The 22,203-nt window shown below is 36.5% G+C and overlaps 6 protein-coding genes across 7 annotated transcripts; 4 read left to right on the top strand and 2 right to left on the bottom strand.

Annotated features, from left to right (window-relative positions):
- Window positions 1-74: 74 nt before the first annotated feature.
- Window positions 75-5,009, top strand: LOC17893253 (DNA topoisomerase 6 subunit B). Its single transcript, XM_006297071.2, has 19 exons — window positions 75-291; window positions 400-452; window positions 621-718; window positions 860-965; window positions 1,117-1,254; window positions 1,392-1,443; window positions 1,555-1,619; window positions 1,939-2,045; window positions 2,210-2,312; window positions 2,419-2,504; window positions 2,603-2,799; window positions 3,107-3,222; window positions 3,322-3,407; window positions 3,556-3,628; window positions 3,904-3,995; window positions 4,097-4,235; window positions 4,316-4,410; window positions 4,497-4,671; window positions 4,777-5,009. The coding sequence occupies exons 1-19, from the start codon at window positions 210-212 to the stop codon at window positions 4,924-4,926; spliced, it is 2,013 nt and encodes a 670-aa protein (XP_006297133.1). The 5' UTR covers window positions 75-209; the 3' UTR covers window positions 4,927-5,009.
- An 830-nt stretch (window positions 5,010-5,839) lies between these two features.
- LOC17890882 (protein ETHYLENE INSENSITIVE 3) lies at window positions 5,840-8,750 on the top strand. Its single transcript, XM_006297143.2, has 2 exons — window positions 5,840-5,931; window positions 6,558-8,750. Exon 2 carries the CDS (start codon window positions 6,596-6,598, stop codon window positions 8,477-8,479), a length of 1,884 nt encoding a protein of 627 aa, XP_006297205.1. The 5' UTR covers window positions 5,840-5,931; window positions 6,558-6,595; the 3' UTR covers window positions 8,480-8,750.
- Window positions 8,751-9,920: 1,170 nt separating this feature from the next.
- Window positions 9,921-12,454, top strand: LOC17892860 (non-structural maintenance of chromosomes element 4 homolog B). Its single transcript, XM_006299500.2, has 7 exons — window positions 9,921-10,401; window positions 10,489-10,569; window positions 10,679-10,934; window positions 11,032-11,125; window positions 11,388-11,598; window positions 11,717-11,808; window positions 11,900-12,454. The coding sequence occupies exons 1-7, from the start codon at window positions 10,173-10,175 to the stop codon at window positions 12,134-12,136; spliced, it is 1,200 nt and encodes a 399-aa protein (XP_006299562.1). The 5' UTR covers window positions 9,921-10,172; the 3' UTR covers window positions 12,137-12,454.
- An 819-nt stretch (window positions 12,455-13,273) lies between these two features.
- LOC17892793 (GATA transcription factor 29) lies at window positions 13,274-14,939 on the bottom strand. Its single transcript, XM_006300147.2, has 4 exons — window positions 14,822-14,939; window positions 14,577-14,696; window positions 13,661-14,176; window positions 13,274-13,577 (listed from the first exon to the last, which is right to left on the bottom strand). Exons 2-4 carry the CDS (start codon window positions 14,685-14,687, stop codon window positions 13,512-13,514), a joined length of 693 nt encoding a protein of 230 aa, XP_006300209.1. The 5' UTR covers window positions 14,688-14,696; window positions 14,822-14,939; the 3' UTR covers window positions 13,274-13,511.
- A 1,820-nt stretch (window positions 14,940-16,759) lies between these two features.
- Window positions 16,760-20,352, top strand: LOC17893905 (polycomb group protein FERTILIZATION-INDEPENDENT ENDOSPERM). Its single transcript, XM_006297883.2, has 13 exons — window positions 16,760-17,032; window positions 18,110-18,175; window positions 18,283-18,405; window positions 18,509-18,589; window positions 18,681-18,773; window positions 18,907-18,982; window positions 19,074-19,153; window positions 19,244-19,315; window positions 19,405-19,464; window positions 19,550-19,646; window positions 19,747-19,810; window positions 19,907-19,966; window positions 20,095-20,352. Exons 1-13 carry the CDS (start codon window positions 16,856-16,858, stop codon window positions 20,153-20,155), a joined length of 1,110 nt encoding a protein of 369 aa, XP_006297945.1. The 5' UTR covers window positions 16,760-16,855; the 3' UTR covers window positions 20,156-20,352.
- LOC17890562 (pentatricopeptide repeat-containing protein At3g20730) lies at window positions 20,335-22,166 on the bottom strand. Of its 2 annotated transcripts, none has more exons than XM_023786944.1 (2): window positions 21,521-22,166; window positions 20,335-21,454 (listed from the first exon to the last, which is right to left on the bottom strand). In XM_023786944.1, exons 1-2 carry the CDS (start codon window positions 22,164-22,166, stop codon window positions 20,358-20,360), a joined length of 1,743 nt encoding a protein of 580 aa, XP_023642712.1. In that variant the 3' UTR covers window positions 20,335-20,357. The 2 variants fall into 2 exon arrangements, with proteins under 2 accessions (XP_023642712.1, XP_006296801.1); XM_006296739.2 differs by having other exon boundaries at window positions 20,335-21,430.
- Between the last annotated feature and the right edge of the window lie 37 nt (window positions 22,167-22,203).

Genomic DNA, 22,203 nt, shown 5'->3' with positions numbered 1-22,203 from the left:
ATATGCCCCCCAGCAACCAATCTCCCTCTCTCTCTCTCTCTCTCTCTGTTATCGAGTACTCTTAAGTCTTAACTTCCCCATCTTCATAAAGCCCTAGATCCTGCTTTGAATTTTTATTTTTGGAATTAGTGTTGAGTTGACTTGTACTTAATAGATTTAGTTGATCTTTCTCGAATTTTTCAGTATCGTTGTTGTTTCAATATTTTGTCATGGCGGGCGATGATTTAGCTGAAACGAAGAAGGGAAGCTCGAAGAACACTAAGAACAGCAACGAGAGCAAACTCAAGCAAAGTAATAATGAACTATGTATCTGCTGCACATTTCGAGTTTAATTTAGTGTGTGGCCTGTGATAGTGAGCTGAATAAAATGTTCTTTTGGTTTAATTCGTGAATTTGCAGAATCACCAGCTGAGTTTTTCGCGGAGAACAAAAACATTGCTGGATTTGACAATGTGAGTACCCAATTTGTTGGTTTTTAATGTAATAACCGTTGATCCTTTATGTTTGTGTTTCGAAAAAGTTATGAATGATCTAATCTCTAGTTACTTTGTCTTTAATTCAATTCAGCAAAGTCTGAAGAATCTGATAATTGGGTCTTGAAATTGTGGATTTTTTTGCAGCCGGGGAAGTCGCTTTACACTACAGTTAGAGAGCTTGTTGAAAATGCTCTTGATTCTGCAGAGTCCATTTCAGAGCTCCCTGAGGTTGAAGTAACAATGTACGTTTCCTTACTTTGGCCTAAACACATATACTTTGTGCTAATCCGATATGTTAGTTTAGTAAACTTTGGATTTTATCTTAACCAGCCTTCTTCCAGTGTTAAGATTCACTGACTGTCTTGTTTTTCTTTTGTTTGAAGCGAGGAGATTGTAAAATCTAAGTTTAATTCCATGATTGGTCTTATTGATCGGGAACGTGTTGACACACAGCTGTATGATGACTATGAGACAGAGAAGGCCCGTGAGGTGCATGAATCTTTTCTTATTCCTTCTAATTATTGAGCTTTTAAGCAGCTTTGTTTTAGTGTTCCAGAATTTTCACTGTTCTGTAACAGTGCCTCTCTATTCATGGATTTGTTAACAGTTCTAATCCTTGTAGTTGTTTCCTGTTATGTAGAAAAGGTTAGCAAAGGAAGCTCGTGCCAGTGAGATACAAGCCAAAAACTTGGCATCGGGAAAGAAAAACAAAGAGCCTGGAGTCTCAAAGGTTTTAAAGGCCCGAGGGGAAGCATCGTATTACAAGGTGACATGTAAGGTGAGAGTTTGAATGATATTTGTTTGACTCAACAGGTTTTTTTGGTGCAATTTGAAGTATATGTATAAGTACCTGTAGTTCTTTAATTTAGTTCTTAAGCAATTTTTGAGTCATGACTTGAGTTGATCATAATGTAGGATAATGGTAAGGGGATGCCACATGATGACATTCCAAATATGTTTGGGAGAGGTAAAATAGCTTATGGCCACCCTCACATCCTCTATTGATTTAGCCTGGTTTATAAACCTTATAATCTGGCTTTTATCTGAACTCTAAGTTTACAAATTGTTCTTCTTTCAGTTTTATCCGGGACAAAGTATGGACTGAAGCAAACACGTGGGAAGTTTGGTCTGGGCGCAAAGATGGTACTCTCTTCTTATCAAGTCTAAATTTCAAGCTCTCATTCTTTTATTTTTCGTATTTTGGCTTTTATATAGCATGTTTGATACCTGAGATTGCCTGTAAAACTGCATAAAATGCTGAAAAGGTTTATCAGTTTCAACTTTGTAGCCTTCAGCAGTCTATGACCAAAATAGGAAGATGGCTTGTTCCTAGGCTTAAAAAAGGAATATTTATCTTATATAGGTTTTCTGTACATGGGTCTTTAAGAGGATCTGAACTATTATCTATATTCCCAGAGAGCCTGTTTAACTCTTCAAGTTTCTCTAAATTTTCCTGGTGCAGGCCTTAATTTGGTCCAAAATGAGTACAGGTCTCCCCATAGAGATTTCTTCATCTATGAAAAGTCAAAACTATGTTACTTTCTGTAGACTGGATATCGATATTCACAGGTACCCTGAACAGCTTCTCGAAAGCGGATATCAATTTAAGTTCTTATGTTTCTGCATCTTGTCATGATGAAAGCCATGGATGCATTAATCTGTTTTAAACCTTTTGCAAAACTTCTCATTAGCTGAGCGTCGAAGAATGGTCTTCATATGGTTGAATTTTTCAGGAACATTCCTCATATTCATCTCCACGAAAAGAAGGGCAACAAAGAGAAATGGCATGGGGCTGAAATACAGGTGGTAATCGAAGGAAACTGGACAACGTACAGAGTATGTGTTTTAGATCGTTCTTTTTCTGTATCATATTACTAAGTGTTCTTTAGATATTTATGCACGCACAGTTGTCTAACACATTTGATCTAATTTGTTTTTCCAGTCAAAGATCTTGCACTATATGCGTCAAATGGCTGTTATTACTCCTTACGCGCAGTTTCTGTTTAGATTTATATCAGAGACACCAGAGTATGATCTCTATTGCTCTGATTTTTACTGCTCTGTCTGATAGCTATTTCTGTTTATGTGCCAGCATTATCGAGTTATTCAATTTTATTTTCATGTAGGAAAAATGTCACTATTAAGTTTACTCGAAGAACTGATGTGATGCCTCCTATTCCTGTTGAGACCAAGCACCATCCATCTTCAGTTGACTTGCTGCTTATCAAGCGCCTTGTTACAGACACCTCCAAAAAGACCCTTCTGCAGTTTCTTCAAAATGAATTTGTAAATATTAACAAAACCCTTGCAACAAGATTAATTGGTAAGTATGACATCATTCTCATTTGTTATATTAGTCTGAAGTTTTTTAATATTTTTGTCGCAACACATTTGCCAGTACTTTTACTTGGCCGCTGGAAATGATCTGATCTCCAATGAAGAGTTTCAGTATTATATGTCCTGGTAAATTTGACGGATTGTACTATAATGTTTGCTGATTCTGAAAGGCAATTATCTGCTCTAGTTTACTGGTTAATAGTTTAAGAAAATCATCCATTCCCATTATATTTACTAAACTTGGGCTACCCCTTTAAATTTAGTCATGATTCTTCTTATTTTCTTTCTTTCAGGGGAAATGGGACCTGATTTCAGCCCTAGCATGGCTGTCAAATCTGTAACATCGCAGCAAATGGTACGCATACATCAGTTATTCCGCCAAGCCAAATTCGACGACCCTAGTGGTGGCGTAAGCAGCTGCTTTCTTTTGAACTGTTCATTCGGAATTTGTTTTTGTTAGACCATCTTGAAATTGTAGCTCTAATTGTACTGCGGCTTTATCCTCTAGTGTCTTAGTCCGGCAGGAGAATACAATCTTCGCCTAGGGATTATCAAGGAGCTGCATCCAGATATGGTAGCAACGTATTCAGGCAGGTTGTCACTGCTATCCTTTTTTTTTTCTGCCAATGCATCTGATTTATATATGGAGTATAATCTCATCTGTCAAGCTTTATACATTCTTTGTCGTTAATCTGAGCTTGGTTTTTCTAATCGTTAACTTCTTCCTGGAAATCCTGTTCAGTGCTCAGGTCTTCGAAGGTCATCCTTTCATTGTTGAAGCTGGTGTTAGTGTTGGTGGGCGAGATGTGAAACAGGCAAATCCTATCCTCCTTCTATTTATTCAGCAAACCTTTTAAACACACTCAAAGAGAGTTCCCCTATATTTAAGTTTGTTCTAACATGTTGCCACATAAGTGAGCTGAAATTTGAGCATGAATCGTATCTGTTACACTTTATCATCGTATGAAGCTATGAGTAAGAATAGCTAAAAAGCATAGATCTTCTTGACATGAACTGTTATAGTCTGTGTTGATCTCACGCTTCAACTTTCTTATGAATTCTCTCGGGAAATTGCTACTGAAAATTGCAGGGGATCAACATATTTCGTTTTGCAAACCGTATTCCACTCCTTTTCGAACAAGGAGGTGATGTTGTCACCAGGACGGCCTCAAAAAGAATCAAGTGAGCCTTCTTTTTAGCGTGCTATATAACTCGGTATATCATTGTAGTTGGAATCTTTCTCCAACCTTTTTATATTAATAGGTATTGGAAAAACTTTGCAGTTGGAATAGTTATAAGATCAACCAGACGCAAGATAAAATAGGAGTTTTTGTGAGCATAGTGAGTACAAAAATTCCTTTCAAAGGGACAGGGAAAGAGTACATAGGAGATGACATCAGTGAGATAGCAACTGCAGTCAAGGTAACACATTAAGAAAGACTTTTGGACGTTATCCGCCATATTATTAAATCTAACTTTCGGCCTTTATTTTTTCTATCAAGTCTGCAATACAACAATGCTGCATCCAACTGAAATCCAAAATAGTCAAGAGACTGCAAGCCCGTGAACAACAAGAGCGGAAACGCAGTTTGAGCAGGTAAAAAAATAAACACAAGAAATTTAGTGTCCTCCCATTTTTCCTCCAAACCCGAAAACGGTAAAGATAAACCGGAAACGTTGCAGATATATACCCGATGCAACGGGTGCGGTGTACGAGGTTTTAAAACAAATGACAGAAGAGCATAAAACAAAGAGAAAACGTTACGGAGAGGAAGACACAGCTATGCTTGACAAAGTTTCTAAAGAGATAATCACAAAAGAAACATTGACAGAAAAGCTTGCTCAGCATGTAGAACAGGTTTTGTTTTTGCACGAATCACACACACACACATCTAAAGTTGTTCGTTTAGCATCATCACCCTTTATTTATTATCTTGCTGAATCATTGTTGTGGTGGTTTCAGGTAGACTACGAGATGGCATTAGAGTATGCAACACAAAGTGGAGTAAGTGAAGAACCGAGAGAAAACATATACCTCCAACACTTGGATTCCAACAAGACCAATTTCATTGATCTCCATAGTCCAACTTTCGTCTTCAGACTCATCTTGTAAAGAAAAAAAAACATTTGTATCTCTATTATATTATTACATACACACACTTCAACAAGTTTACTAGTCAATTTTGTTCACTTTCTTTCTGGGATATTTTAAGAACACTTGAAAAAGTGCCCCCAAACAAAAAACAAAAAAAGACATAAAATTTATCACTCTTTGGTTTGGTTAGTTTCAACAATTGTGTCGGAGAACGTGATAAATATAAAAAATTGAAGAAGAGAGCACGAAAACTTTATTAAAAAAATATTTTACCACCTCTTGAGAATACAGATTTGTCGTAATCGATAATAGTTGTCGATGATGACGAAACGTTTTCTACTTGTAATAACATGATGTAAAAATAAATTTATTTTCTTTTTCCTACCCCGATTTTTAATAAAGATATGGATAATGAATCTATTGTATTTTAATTCCAAAGTGAAAGAAGAAGAAAAAAAAAGCCGCCAAAGAAAAAATAACGTAAATATGGTAGTAATAATCGCGGGCAATAAATAATATACGTGTAAGAAACAATTAAATACATACCGCGTAAAATAAAATAAAAAAACGAAGAGTAGCGAGAGTAGTGCCAAAAGGCGCTTTGTTATTTATTTATTTTAATTTCTGAATATATATAATAATAATAAATGACCTCTATTAAATTTTGTGTGAAAATTAAAAAAAATATATATAAATAGTGTAGTAGTATCATCTTCCTGATCTACAGAGAGACTCCACCAAAAAAAAAAAAAGAGGGGAACGCAAGAAACGCAAATAAACAAAAGTCGCTTTCTACCCACGTGATCTTTCGTCGACTTTTCTTCTCCTTCTTCTTCTTCTTCCTCTTCCTCATCTTCGTCTCTCTTCATCTCTTTTTTGGGTGATGAAATTAGGGTTTATTATCTTCTTTTTCTTCTTCTCATCACCATACACAAATTAAAAAAAAGGCTCAGCCCTTTTTCTTCTTCTTTTTTTTCATTTTAAATTATTCTTCTTCTGCTTCTGCTCTTCATTTCTCTCCAGGTACTTGTTTCTTTTCATTTATTTTAGGGTTGTTCTTTATATTTCTGATTACTTAGAGGATGTTATATATATTTTTTCCTTGGGGGGTTTTAGTAGATCGATGGTTTTACTTGAGATTACTATTGTTTACTTGATCTAATTTTGATGATTTTGTTTATATATATATATGATTGCTTTTATCATTTTTTCATCAAAGATGAAATTTTTGGGTTTTGTTGTTGTTATATATGGTTGATCTATTTGAAATTATTCAAATTTAAATTTTTTATCTTTCTTATTATGCTCTTCTTCTGAATATGATCATTTCTATATTTGGGGTTTCTTCGATTTTTCCCTATCTTATCTTCCGTTGATTTTTTTTTTTGTTTCCTATGTTGAAGATCTCATCCCTCTTTTGGATTATCTAATCTCTGGACATGTTTTTATTTTTATTTTTAACGATTGATGCTTTGAAAATATAAGATCTGATGATGTGTTTTTAAATTTAAACGGTGATTGAATTCGAAAAGCCCCTTTTTAAAAAATCCTGGGTTTAGGGTTTGATTTTAGTACTAAGTTGTTTGATTCTGAAGAAATATACTTTTAAACTGATTTGGTTTTGTTTGTTGTGTTTTGAGTGTTATCAGGTTCAACTTGGCTTTGGTCTTTCTTGTGAAGAGTTACGATGATGTTTAACGAGATTGGGATGTGTGGAAACATGGATTTCTTCTCTTCTGGATCCCTTGGTGAAGTTGATTTCTGTCCTGCTCCACAAGCTGAGCCTGATTCTATTGTTGAAGACGACTATACTGATGATGAGATTGATGTTGATGAACTTGAGAGGAGGATGTGGAGGGACAAAATGAGGCTTAAACGTCTCAAGGAACAGGATAAGAGCAAAGAAGGAGTTGATGCTGCCAAACAGAGGCAGTCTCAAGAGCAAGCTAGGAGGAAGAAGATGTCTAGAGCTCAAGATGGGATCTTGAAGTATATGCTGAAGATGATGGAAGTTTGTAAAGCTCAAGGCTTTGTTTACGGGATCATTCCTGAAAATGGGAAACCTGTCACTGGTGCATCTGATAATCTCCGGGAGTGGTGGAAAGATAAGGTCAGGTTTGATCGTAATGGTCCTGCCGCTATTACGAAATACCAAGCCGAAAACAATATCCCGGGGATTCACGAAGGTAACAATCCCATTGGACCGACTCCGCACACCCTGCAGGAACTTCAAGACACGACTCTTGGATCGCTTTTGTCGGCGTTGATGCAACACTGTGATCCTCCTCAGAGACGGTTCCCTTTGGAGAAAGGAGTTCCTCCTCCGTGGTGGCCTAACGGGAAAGAGGATTGGTGGCCTCAACTCGGTTTGCCTAAAGATCAAGGTCCTGCACCTTACAAGAAGCCTCATGATTTGAAGAAGGCGTGGAAAGTCGGCGTTTTGACTGCAGTTATCAAGCATATGTTTCCTGATATTGCTAAGATCCGTAAGCTCGTGAGGCAATCCAAGTGCTTGCAGGATAAGATGACTGCTAAAGAGAGTGCTACTTGGCTTGCCATTATTAACCAAGAGGAGTCTTTGGCTCGTGAGCTTTATCCTGAGTCTTGTCCACCTATTACTTTGTCTGGCGGAAGTTGCTCGCTTCTGATGAATGATTGCAGTCAATACGATGTTGAAGGTTTTGAGAAGGAGCCTCACTATGGAGTGGAAGAGCTCAAGCCAGAAAAAGTGATGACTTCTTCTAACTTTGGGATGGCTGCTAAAATCCATGACTTTCCTGTCAAAGAAGAAGTCCCTACAGGAAACTCGGAATTCATTAGAAAGAGGAAGCCGAACAGGGATCTGAACACTGTAATGGACAGAACGGTCTTCACCTGTGAAAACCTTGGATGTGTGCATAGCGAAATCAGCCGGGGATTTCTGGATAGGAACTCAAGAGACAACCATCAGATGGGTTGTCCACATCGAGACAGTTGCTTACCCTATGGAGCAGCAGCATCCAGGTTCCATGTCAATGAAGTCAAGCCTGTAGTTGGATTTTCTCAGCCAAGGCCAGTGAACTCGGTGGCCCAACCAATCGACTTAACAGGTATGGGAGTTCCTGAAGATGGACAGAAGATGATATCTGAGCTCATGTCTATGTACGACAGAAACGTTCAGAGCAACCAAACTTCTGTGGTCATGGAAAGTCAAAGCGTGTCACTGCTTCAGCCAACAATCCAGAATCATCAAGAACAGCTTCAGTTCCCAGGAAACATGGTGGAAGGAAGTTTCTTTGAAGACCTGAACATCCCAAACAGAGCAAACAACAATAACAGCAGCAATCAAACGTTCTTCCAAGGGAACAACAACAACGGGTTTAAGTTCGACACTGCACATCACAACAACTTTGAAGCTGCACATAACAACAACAACAACAACAGTAGCAGTAACAGGTTCCAGCTTGTGTTTGATTCTACACCGTTCGATATGGCGTCATTCGATTACAGAGATGATATGTCAATGCCAGGAGTAGTAGGAACGATGGATGGTATGCAGCAGAAGCAGCAAGACGTATCTATATGGTTCTAAGACTTGGTAGTAGATTTCATCTTCTCTTATTTTTATCTTTTATGTTCTTACATTCACTCAACCATGTAATATTTTTCTGGGTATCTCTCTGTCACTATCGCTTGTTATGTGTTTGTAAGAGTCTCTAAAACTCTCTGTTACTGTGTGTCTTGTCTCGGCTGGTGAATCTCTCTCACTATCTGTTTCTTTTAGTTACACACCCAACTTGGGGATGAACGAACACTAAATGTAAGTTTTCATATCATATATAATATAATATATATTTGCAATTTCTCTTCTTCATCATTATGTTGTTCGTTTTGACTATGCAATTTAAAAGTTTTGATGAGTTTCAGTTTCACGCTAATTATCTCTACGTTTGGCTTTGCTCGTAATAGTTAGTATTTATGTTGCGGTGGATTCTCATATTTTTCACAAAGAAGGGTTATAACCGTATAATAACAATTGTATTTGATGGATAACGTGCTTGTTGCTAGTGGCTCGTGGGTAGTAAATAAAGCATGGGTCAGTGCTTGTGCCCTACGAGCTCGAGCGATCGAGCACACTTACCAACCAAAAGAAAAAGAAAGAAAAAAAAAATATATGTCCTTACATGTGAGGTATTCTTAAATACCTTTTTTCTTTTGTCTTTTTATCTCTTATTTTGTTTTATAGCTTATAAAATGGTTACAGTTTACGCACAGCTAGCGCACTATGACGACAGTTCAAACGCTGGTCGATACTTGAAGAAACTACACAACAAAACATGTTTAAATATTGTAGCAGAAACAAAAGATGAAAAAATTCAAAACAAAGCATTAGCTCAGAACAAGATAATATGGTCTCATCTACTTTTATCAACGTCAATGAAATAATTCACATCTGCCCCCCTCAATATGTAGACAAACCATATCATATAAAACTAAAACCATCATCATGATACGACTCACTATATATATTAGTAATCCGTAAGACCTAAACAATTTATTTTATACTAGATTATAGTCATACGAGATTGGCAAGTAGGCGAAATAATATTAGAATTAATGGACTAGCCGACTAGTTGATGCGAATTACCAAAAAAAAAATGGACCAGTTGATGTGTAAACACCACTTCGTCTTCTTCAGTTCATACCCTTCAAAACTTACTTCCCATCAGCAAGTCCAGTCAAAGCGGGTCTGATGAGACAAAACGATTCTCAGTGAGAGCGTGAAGCAATGATGGCGTGTGAAGGAAGCTGCAGCATCATCACGGTATTTTAAACATAGGAGAGATCGCGTCTGGTGAAGCAAAAAAAAGAACGTAGAAAGTTCTTGGAGACGCAAAGAGATAAGTGTGTGATAAATTCTAAGGAATCAGGGACGGTGGTAGACATCATCGCCTTGGATTAGGGTTTTATTCCATTAGAGTATATTATTATTTGTAACATTTTTTTTTTTATCTCCGAGGTCATTCAATAATTTGTATTTAGAAAGTCAACAAAATAGTATTATTTATGTTATATACATTTGTATTGAGGTCAAAAGGCTTCGAGGGCACGAGTAATCTATAAAAATAGCAATTTCCTTTTATCTTTTATTTCTCGGCGGGAAAAACTAATCGACGTCTCTTCATCTTCTCGGCCGCCGTGGCGTTAGGGTTTTTTCCTTTTTTATAATTCTTCCACGTTCCCGTACTCTCAAGGTTCTTTTTTCTTCTGTGACGATCATCATCATGAGAAACTCGGTGAAGCGGGAAGCGGAATCAACCAGAGATCGCAGCAGAGGAAGAGAAGCAGATGACTCGTCGCCGGAGAGACCTAAGATCGTGAAGAAGGAGAAGCAGAGTAAAGTCGTGATTGCTGGGTCTCAGGAGCCACCGATTCAGAAGGAGGATGATCAAGGAATTGCTGATCGGAGAGCTTTAAGATCTCAGTACCTCACTCTTAACCACAAGATTAAAGGCACTCTCTTCACTTCAAATCTCTATTTACTTCTACTTTTGTTGTTTTTTTGGTCCTGACATTACTGTGTTTGGTTTGGTGTCTTAGATGCTAACGATGATTTGACAAAAATTGGTTCTGACAAGTTCAACCGTATCATTACTGAGGTTGAGAGTTTGCACAAGAAAGGTAAACAAATTTGTCTATATATGCCTTGTCTTAAAGTAGGAGATGTTTTTATCTTGTAGCATTATAACTCTTTTTTTTTTGGTGCTGTTACATTATTTTCTTTTTGCAGTTCAGAAGCCTAGAGAGCAAGTTGCTGACGCGGAGGTTCTTTCGGATTTAGTGGATAGGGTGGTTGCATCAGTGAAATCTCTGTCTGCTCATGGTGGTGTTTCTCCAGCTGAGTTTGTTAATGCCTTGATCAATGGGTTTGGGAAGACTTCTTTGAGAATCGATGCTGATGATAGCACGCAAGTGTCCATGAAGTGGAAGGACCTTGGTTTTGCGGTTTGCTCTTCGGTTATTGTATCATATGGTTGTTCAACAATGTGAGTTCTCTCTCTCTCATTGTAAGCTCTCAATGTTAGGGATTGGAACTTGGATACCTAATTTTAAATTATTGTTTTTGTTGTGTATCTCTCTTAGGTTAGGTCCTATGGATACTAAATTGAAACAAAGGAAAAGAGCAGTGGGAGACAGAAAACGTACAAAGCCTGGTGCAGGTGTTAAGCCAGAGGAGGTGAGCAACTTTGACTGGGTCTAATTGTTTTGTATATTTGGTTCCCAAACTAATGCATCGCTAGAGTTACTCTGCTTACTAAGCTGTGTGTAGCACTCTATCTCTTAACGACTTGAAATCAGTGGTAGCGTACATAGTTTAATGTTTTATTGCATGCCTTGATGTATTTAAAATCTCCGTTTCCATATTACTTTAGTTTGTAGTGGATTTGATGATTCATGTATGAATCAGTGCCGATTTGGCTACTTTCCTTATCCTGTAGGTTGATGAAGCTGAAAAGAAAACTGATACAGACAATAACATGGCAATGATGTTTAGCATCTTGGGGAAAAACAAACGTGTCAAGTTTGAAAATTTGGTGCTTAATAGGAAATCATTTGCTCAGACAGTAGAGAATGTGTTCGCACTATCATTCTTGGTGAAAGATGGAAGAGTTGAGATAAATGTTGATAAAGATGGTTCTCATTTCGTTGGTAAGATTTACCTTTTCCTTCCCTTGTGTCTTGTTTTGGTATTTTATTTCCTCATGTGTCCTCAAAAAATATCTGGTTTCTATACACTTATCTCACTTTCCTCATTTGTCCTCATCAGTGCCGAGGAATGCTCCTGATGGGAACGTGGTGATGTCAGGGGAGGTCGTTTATAGCCATTATGTACTTAGATTTGATTACAAAGATTGGAAGGTGCATATTAGTTTTATTTTCAATAATTCGCCAAGTGGTGTATTAGCTAAGCTATAATGAGTTCTGGGATTTGGTGATTGTTGTTGCGTAGCAAATGAGTACAATGGTGGCAGTGGGAGATGAGCTGATGCCACACAGGGAAACCCAAGTCGTTTCATCTGCTTGTGATTTGGCATCAAAACTTTCACAAGATTCGAGGAAGCAAGGTTCGGTGGTTCAAGAGGAAACAGCTCTGGAAGATTCTTCTGACATGGAAGGCGTTAATGAAGATAGTAAAAATGGTGAAACAGGCCGGGAATTCAAGGTTAGGAAGACTACTCACTTGTGAAGATGAACTGACTAGTCCTTTTTTTAACTTATCCATTTGGGGGGTACATAGCAATGTTTTTAATATAACATGTATTTCGGTTCGGTAGGATTAGGAAGCATGTCCTGATGAGGTTGATAGATGTATTTTAATGGATTGTTTCTGGTTAGGATTGTTTATTTTGGTTGATGGTAGGTTTTTGAAGTTTAGGGAGAGGCCTTGGCTTTTTATCTTGTCTTAGGCAGCACAGAAGGTTAAGATGTGCTAATGTTAGCGTACTTTGGACTATTTTCCTAATGGCTAATGCAACTCGTCGCTTAATTATTATTATTATTGCTCTACTTTGGCTTTGGAGTGGTTAAACTTAAACCCCATATGATTAGTAAGCGTTTGGGAAATATAATCTCGATGCTTCCGAAGACCATAACGATTTGTGCCATGGTGCAAGTCATATACACTCTAAAAGCCTAACGATTTTTAAAATCATTTACATTGGCTACCTACCAAAATTTTGCACCAATATCCTCTAAACATTACATATTTACATAATTTCTCTTTCAAGAGTAGTGAGTCTCCTTGTAATTACTAAAAGTGGCGATAAAACTACTTGTTTATGTTGTAACAGTTTTTTTCTCTATAGATACTGTCTTTGTTCGAGTTGTCAGACATGCAACAAAGACGAACACAAGCGAGGAAAACCATATATATTGTACTTTGGTTTTTATTTCGAGAAAAACAAATTCCCTTTTTTAGTTAACAAAAAAACAAAAGTACAACTACAAAAATTTGTACTTGTCTTTGCTTTACAGTTGTAAGTTGTAACATCAATAGATTTTCTAATCTATTTAGTTCTTCTATACATAATAACCATTTTATTTTATCAACCAAAAAAAATAATTGTTTTAAAAAATATTGTTCTATTGAATTTAGACTAATAAAATTACTTTTGATATGTAATATTTTTATTTATTTTTCAAATAACATCGTGTTATTTTGTTGTTACAGCAAATTACTGCGATCATTTTATCATTTGTTAGAATTATTTATCAAATCACACATATCAAGATGTACATATAACGTTTGTAAGTGTTCTATCAATCCAATAATTGGCTTGTTAAAAAGAAGTTTGGTAGTTCACTGCAATATGGTTTTCATATATGAAACAACAACAAAAAAGCTTAATCATAGACACTGATAATACATGAGCGACCTTTTGAGTTTTGACATTACAATTGCTTAAATGGTAAAATCTCAAAATTTTAGCTTTCCTCCCATAATGCTCAATCATAGACATTGATAACACTTTGAACCAAAAAAGACATTGATAACACAAATGCTTAATTAACACAATCAATTTCTCTTATTTTCTTATATTAATTATCCAACTACAAATCACTCAGTTTCTTTTGGCTTTCCTCTCTTGCTCCTTCCTGAACTTGATCCCACAAGCATTGCACAAACTCTGAAAACACACACATTACCAATTAGAAATGATCATTGTAATTAAAAGAAATGATTAATAATTTGGAGACTAATTAAAATTACCTTAGGACCAAGAGGACCCCTTCGCCACATAGGTGTGGTAAGTGCGTTACAGTTCTTGTTCGTACATTTCCTCGGCCCTTCAGCCCTTCCGCCGCAGTAGCCACCATCGCAACCGACGCGAAGCCTCTTGCCGTACGAGCTCGGGCTTTCGCTCCAAGCGTTTGCCATCAACATAGCGTTGTTACGTTGAGCTCTACTAGCAGGAACATCGATCAGAACATACGCTTCTCTCTCCGGACGAGTCACTGGAGCCGGTGCCGATCCCGGAGGCGGAGGCATTGGGTAGGTGTCGAAGTTTAGAGTGTTGGGGGCGCCGGCGAACTGTTGAAAGATGTAATTGTAGACTCTAATATTCATGTCCACGTTGCTTCTTCTTGCACCTTCGTCGTTGCTCACTTTATTATCTCCCCAGATAGCCCTACATAGGTTGAAAACCTCGCCACCGCCGTTGTTGTTTTTGTCTCCACGGCCACCGTCGTTGTTGTTGTTGTCCTCACGACGGTCGTCGTTGGTATCCTATATTTTGTTGGTCACGTAATTAATTATATATTTTAATGTATTAGTAATTAATGCTTATTTATGTAGTTAACTTTAAAAAGGAGATGATAAGGTTTTTATGTTTTTTCCCTCCAATTAGTGTTTTTACAATTAAGAGTTTAAGACAGTTCACAGTACTGTCAGCGTTTTTTTTTTCTTCAATTAATTATAATAGTTCAATGAATTTTTAAAAAGTTTAAGCATGAGACTAGTCCATCTTCTTCAAAAGCACATAAATGAAAGAAGATATATGTATATATATATATATATATATCTCTACGATTGAAGTTTTTTTTTTCATATTTATTCATGCATACATCAATTAATTATAGTGGCAAAAAAAATTAAAATAATAAGGAGTAAACTAATGAAATAAGACCTGATCAGTGGTGATGGTGGAAGTGGTGGTTGAAGTGTTTAAGCTGAGATTTGTCTCAACAGTCGAATTCGGCAAACCTAACTTCAGTGTTAAGTCCAAATCGTTGTCCATCTTCACTATCTAAAAATTATGAAGAACATCATTTTTAAATATGAAAAAAAAACAGCAAACATAAGATATGAATAGGGTTTAAACACTTGCTGCATGCTGTGACCTCAAAATAGAAGAAATAAAACAACACTTACCGCAGAAGAGGATCGGATGAAGCAAAATCGATCAACAACGTTAAATTTTTATTTTTGTTTTTCAGATCTAAAACCAATTGATCCACTAATCTTGTAGAGATCGTGTGTTGTTGTTGCTTTGGTGCCTCTATATATATACAAAAAGATAAATATGTGTGCGTTTACAAAGGTATATGTACGCACGTATATAGAGAGAAACAAGGCATGAGAAATGTGATTATCTTCAAATCATGATTGCTACATGACAAATCGAGCTTAATTTTGAAATAAAAGACATTAAATATTTGAAAAAACGGTAAAATTTTGTTTAGGACCAGAACCGAACCATGGAAATAACATGAGAAGACTGAGTGGGAAGATCAGAACTTACAACTAGAGACTCTTTGTCCTTTTATATGTTTTTTTTTATTTTCTTTATTTTAAAATAAAACTTTGTAGAGAAGTTGATCATAAGAAGTGGATTGATTTATATATGATGAACTTAAATATGTTGTTGAATTTATTATGCCTCCTTCAAATCATTTTATGATGAACGTAACCCAATTTCTCATCGAAGTTCGATCTAGTAGTTATCTTTGATGCGACTAGATAACTAATGTTATACCACATCAATTGAAGAAGACGCCTAAAGTGTTTGAGGCAAGCATTCTATTCTATGCAAGTGTATTATATGTTTGTTCAGCTCAATATGAAGAAATTTTGTAAGCTATAAGAATTAGTGTAAGTTAGTTGAGAATTAGGGAGCAAAGGACTTGAGAGTGCCTTATTTGTCTATCAGGGTTATTGGAGGAGATGAGCTAGCTAGTGCCTCAAACCTTCAAACCTTATTTTTTTTATGTTGGTTTGGTGTTGGCCTCACCACATACTATTTTTATGAGAGGTCAGGTAGATCGTTACTCTCCTCTAAAAAAGATTTTGACGGATCTGTTGTCCACGCGTCGCAATTTAGTTAACCACACAAAAAATCATCCAAAAGTTACTTTACGATATTATTAATTATGAAATTTAGACAACTGTAAGTTGCTTTGACTTGAATAACGAAACGATCTATAGTGACTTGAATAACGAAACGATCTATAGTGACTTTAAAAACGAAACGATCTATAGTTTTATTTGCTTTATTTTCAACATATATAAATTTTACCAAAACTATCAATCAACCATTCAAATTATGAATATCTTTCTTTCTTATAGACATGAATTTTACCGGCAATCTTGTCAATACGAGCAAACTTTTTGAACTTTGATTCACTTTGTTTGGGGGATGTTCAAATACATTATCATGATTATACCACACTACCAAAAGTTCAAATATAGTTTGGAGAATATTTTGCATCAAATCAAACCATTCTAGTTAAAATACATATGTGTAATAACTAGTTATGGTTTCTTAAATTTTGTGTTGTTACCTTAAAAACCTATAAAATGGGATAGTTGGAGTATTTTTCTTGAAATCCTATATGTAAATATGTGAATCCATTATTATCATAAGTTCATAAAAAATAGAAAATTTTAAATTGATAAATTTAACAGAAAAAAATATTTTGGATTAGGTTTTTTATAAATTAGGAAACTTTTTCTATAAATTGAAAAGAAATCATGATCCTAACATTATAAATTTATAGAGATTTTACTTATCATTATAGCTTTAGAATTATCTAAGATTAATTTATTTTATATTTTTGTAACCAAAAAAGGTAAATTTCGATGATACCAATCAAAGAATTTATATTTATATATTTTTCTTAAACGTTAATGTTGATAATCCTTACAAGACAAAAAAAAAAAGAATTCTACTTTTTCTTCTTATAACATGTAAAACTTGTGTCAGGTCCAAAATAAAACTTTGTCGTCTGGTCACAAATCTACGGTTACGGTTACAGTAATAACCCGCAAAAAAAGTTGTGTAGAATCGAAAATTACAAAAAGACCCGTTGTTACATGAGCTGAGCTGAGCTGTGTAGGTTAGTGCGAGAGGAGAGAGAGAGAGAGAGAGAGAGAGAGAAAGAGAAATAGAGAGATTTCGACTTTCGAATGTCGAAGATAGTTTTAGGGAACGAGTCACTTGTTGGGTCTTTGACTCCATCGAACAAGAACTCGTACAAAGTGACGAATAGGATTCAAGAAGGGAAGAAACCTTTGTATGCTGTTGTTTTTAACTTCCTCGATTCTCGTTTCTTCACTGTCTTCGTTACCGCTGGTGGTAATCGGGTAAATATTCCAACCTTTTCTAATTCGGAATCAAAGGTTCTTTTTTTTTTTGGGGGTCTGTTTAGGTTTTGTTTGCGACTCTAGGACATTGCCTTTTGTGTTTGATTTTGGATTCTGATTTCTTGCCTTTGATTGAGATTCAAAAATTGAAACTTTGCTTAATGCTTTTTAAAACGGCCATCAATGAATTGTGAAGTGTTTAGTTTCAAGCTTTATGGTATTGGAGATGTTGTGAAAGAGCTATGTTTTGAAAATTTGTTGGAGTGATTTGATTACCTTTTATGCTTGATTTCTTGACCTTGTTTTCAATAAGCCTTCTTATAATGGAGATTTTGTGAACGTTATATGTTTTCTTCTTCTTCTAATCTAACATTGGTGGGAGTTACTTGGTTGCCTTATCCACTTGATTGCTCTATCTTGTTTTCAATGAGGGTTCCTAGTTTAGCTGATACTGGCTCTTTCGGCTCACTATTCTTTGGTCAAAAGATCGGATTCCCGTTTGAGCTCACTTATCTGCGGTTGAAAGATCGGATAGGTTGGCTTAGTGGGCTATGATGTCGTGTCAAATTTCTCAGCTTTCGTTTAAAAACCACTTGGAAATGTGTGGAGTTAATTCATAACCTTCGACACTCAATCAGGTTTCATCCTCTATGCGCTCAATGGTTTTTGGTCGATACCTATATATGGGATTGGCGACTATGATACCATTCGAAAGTTCTCGGGTTCCATTTCTGGAAACATTCGGAAATTCGTGGAGTTAATTTGTAATCTTATCTGCTTGGTTAGGTTCCATTCTCTTTTCAGTGCAGTGGTCCGAACAGTTTTCTGTTTCTGCAGTAAGGTTGTTTGATAGCTTAATGTGAATGTAGGTTTTGAAAGAGTTGTAAAACATTTCACCCTTCCTAGTTTCTGTATAAATTTCAATTGAGTGATTATATGGAGTGTGATACTAGTTAGTAGTTAGCAATATTCTTGAGTCCCCCATAAAAGCTTTAACAAATGGTTCTCTCATTTAATATCTACTTAGCTGAGTAATAAAATCTCAGTACTGCCATTGGTGTATCTCCTATTATGTAGATTACTCTGTACAATTGCCTTGAAGATGGAGCCATATCTGCGTTGCAATCATATACTGATGAGGATGTAAGGAAGTATAAATTTTATAGATTTAATATCTTATCCATGAATTTAAATAAAGTAATGTTTCATTGAGGCCATTTGAGTGTATGTCTATGTGTTCTGGAGTTTAGAAGGAAGAGTCGTTTTACACTGTAAGTTGGGCGTGTGGCGTTAATGGGAACCCATTTGTTGCTGCTGGAGGAGTAAAAGGCATAATCCGAGTCATTGACGTCAACAAGGAGATGGTTCATAAGGTATTATTGCAATTATATAAGCTTTGGAATGACATGAATGAAAAAATGGATGTTCTGTGTATCCTGGGAAATGATTATATAATCTATGCTCGCATATGTGCAGAGCCTTGTGGGCCATGGAGATTCAGTGAACGAAATCAGAACACAAACTTTGAAGCCTCAACTTGTGATTACTGCTAGCAAGGTATACCTCTTGGCTTTCTTTTCTTTCTAAAATATCCTGACATCTATTTGTTGATTGATGTTTTAGAGCTCTTGTGTTTTAATTGGATCAGGACGAATCTGTTCGTTTGTGGAACATTGAAACTGGGATATGTATTTTGATATTTGCTGGAGCTGGAGGTCATCGCTACGAAGTTTTAAGTGTGGTGAGCCAATATGGTTTTTATATTCCCGTAAATAGAATGGATAAAGGATAACAACAATCTAACTCAGTTAGTTTCGTTTAATCATATTAAGAGTCACATGTTAGGAATAACCATCTTATCTTGAAAATTGTAGGATTTTCATCCTTCAGATATTTACCGTTTTGCTAGTTGTGGCATGGATACCACTATTAAAATATGGTCAATGAAAGGTACGATCAAGCACATTTGTTAGGAACCCTTTTGAGAAAAATGGCTTGCTTGTTTGTTTGTATGATCATCTTATTCTTTGGCTGTCTTTAGAGTTTTGGACATATGTCGAGAAGTCATTCACATGGACTGATGATCCGTCAAAATTTCCCACGAAATTTGTCCAATTCCCTGTGAGTATTTTGTTTTCCCTTGTCTTGTATAACAACAGGTGACATACAAGTATCGATGGCCTTTATTGATAACATTACTTCTGTGTGTAGGTATTTACAGCTTCAATTCACACAAATTATGTAGATTGTAACCGTTGGTTTGGTGATTTTATTCTTTCAAAGGTTAATAAGTCAATGATGGTTAATATTCATTTCATTTGGTGGAATATTAAGACACTTACTCTTGTGTGTTCTATCTGATTTTTTATTAGAGTGTGGACAACGAGATCCTGTTGTGGGAACCACAACTGAAAGAGAATTCTCCTGGAGAGGTTAGGATCTCACTTGTGCGCCAAACGTAACAGATGCATTCATTTCATCTTATATTTTACGGATTGAAGTTTCTGTGGTCTGCAGGGTACTTCAGATGTTATACTAAGATACCCGATTCCAATGTGTGATATTTGGTTTATCAAGTTTTCTTGTGACCTCCATTTCAATTCTGTCGCAATAGGTGATCAGAGAGCTCACTAGATACAACTTTGCATTATATATATATACTTTAACATTTCTTATTCATTTTTTGACAAATTTTCTCGCTGGTTTGTTATCAGGTAATCAGGAAGGAAAGATTTATGTCTGGGATTTAAAAAGTTGTCCTCCTGTTTTGATTACAAAGTATGTTAGTTTTGGATTCAGATTTATTCAAATGATCAAGCTTCAACTTTGGTGTCTTTGTCTGTGGTCATGACATAATTCTCTGTTGCCATATAGGTTATCACACAATCAATCAAAGTCTGTAATCAGGCAAACTGCCATGTCTGTTGATGGAAGGTATTATCCATCTTCTCTTTCACCAATGCACTGTAAAATTCATATTTTTTTTTATGACACAATAATTTACTGTAAGTAAAACCAAACATTGGATTCCGACATACTCTGTTTCTTCCATGGGATTGTAGCACAATTCTTGCTTGCTGTGAGGACGGGACTATATGGCGCTGGGACGTGATTACCAAGTAGCGGTCTGATTCTTGTAGGAATTGATGAATTAGGAATGCTGAGAATTGAGATATCCATTCTTTTGTTGTAACTCTGATCTGGTTTATTTGGAATAGTTTATTTCTACGCCCTGAAACCTCGAGATGCTCGCTATAGCCTTGTAAACGTCAACATTTGAACCACATTGTTAACCTCTATGAAATTTTCACTTATTCTCATATGCTCAATACACAAAGCTGTATCCTGGAGCTTTATTGCAGGAACCACTTTCCTGCATAAGCTTTCTAGTCTTCAAAGCACTGTCCCATGCTCCATTAGCTGCGTATACATTGGCCAAATTAATATAATTTACTGGTTTCTTCGGTTCCATATTCAGAAGCTGCGTGGCTGCTACTTTACCAAGCTGCACGTTCCCATGGCGCCTGCACGCATGAAGAAAAGTTCCCCATGCTGATGAGCTCAGACTTGTTATACCCTCTTTACTTCTTATCAGTTCATAAGCTTCATCCAAGTAGCCACCACGTGCAAGCATATCTATGATGCAAGATAAATGCTCTTCTCGAGCTTCAATACCATGCTGGTTGATCATTGTGTTGAAAATCTTCCAGCCTAGTTCAGTGTGTCCTGTATGGCTACAAGTAGAGAGTAGAGAAAGAAATGTTACGTCATTCGGTTTGATCCCTTCATGCTCCATTCTGTTATAGAGATCAATTGCTTTCTGAATAGTTCCATGTCTTCCATATCCTGCAATCAAAGAGGTCCATGATCTCACATCTTTCTCTTTTATCTCATCAAAAGCAAGGATAGCATCCTCAAGTTCTCCAGACTTTGCATACATATCTATTAGCGAGTTACCCAAAGCAACATCAAATCTAACTTGGGAGGATTTTAAGGCGAAACCATGGATCTGTCTTCCAATGGTTACAGATGCGATGTTGGTGCATATTTTAAGCATCGAGGATACTACAACTTCGTCCATCTTTGTTTTCATCAGCATCATCTCTTTGAAGATATCAAAGGCATAATCACTTTTGCAACTGGTCTGCTGTGTGAAACCTGTTATTAGAGCAGTGCAAGAGAACAAGTCTCTTTTTGCGGTACCCTCATATAGCTTCCAAGCATTGGCAATGCTACCACACTTCACATATGCATCAATCAGAGACCTAATCAGTGCACTTGACCTTCCAAAACCCAGCTTGATTGCTAATCCATGTAATTCACCGACTATTTCAAGACACTTAACTACTATCGAAGCTCTCAAGAGGCTTCCAAAGGTGAAGCAGTCTGGCCTCTTCCCTAACACAGAACAACACAAGAAGGCTATTTAAACAAACTGAGTCATAAAGTCTTTGAAGTATGTGGGGATAATAGAAAAAACTAGCTCACCTTCCGAGAGCATTAACTGAAACAGACTAAACGCAGTATATGCACAAGCATTGGCGGTATATCCATCAATCACTGCATTCCAAGAAACCAAATCCCTCTGGTTCATTAAATCAAACAGGAGACGAACTTCCTCCATCTTTCCACACCTGGCATAAAGAGAAAGTAAGACACTCTTCAGAACTAAATTTCCTGCAAATTTCCCTTTCTCCACACAACCTTGTATCTGCATCCCTTCTTTAAGACATCCCAAATCCTTGCACGATTTCAAAACACTCCCGTAAGTGTGCTGATTAGCCCTAACATCTTCCCGGTGCATCTGTTTGAACAACAGCAACGCGTCCCTGTGATATCCACATCGAGAAAACCCCGAGATCATAACTGTCCAAGAAACCACATCTCTCTTAGGAATTCTATCAAACAGTTTACGTGCGTGTTTCACATCTCCCTGTTTCGAGTACAAATCTATCAACGTATTGTTCAACTGGAGATTGCAGCCGAACCCATTTGTAACCGAATCCCCATGGATCAACAGAAGTTGTTTCTTGACGATTTGGTAGCTGCCTAATTTAAGAGCTTTGAGGTACAAAGATGGACTTAATAAGTAAGGTTTAGAAACAACCAAATTCTCCCCATAAGCAGCCAGCATTATCCAATATTCAACAACTGTAGGAGACGATAAAAGT

Source organism: Capsella rubella, unplaced genomic scaffold, assembly GCF_000375325.1.
Source record: "Capsella rubella cultivar Monte Gargano unplaced genomic scaffold, Caprub1_0 scaffold_3, whole genome shotgun sequence".
Lineage (NCBI taxonomy): Eukaryota > Viridiplantae > Streptophyta > Magnoliopsida > Brassicales > Brassicaceae > Capsella > Capsella rubella.
This window is presented reverse-complemented; position numbering and strand designations above follow the sequence as displayed.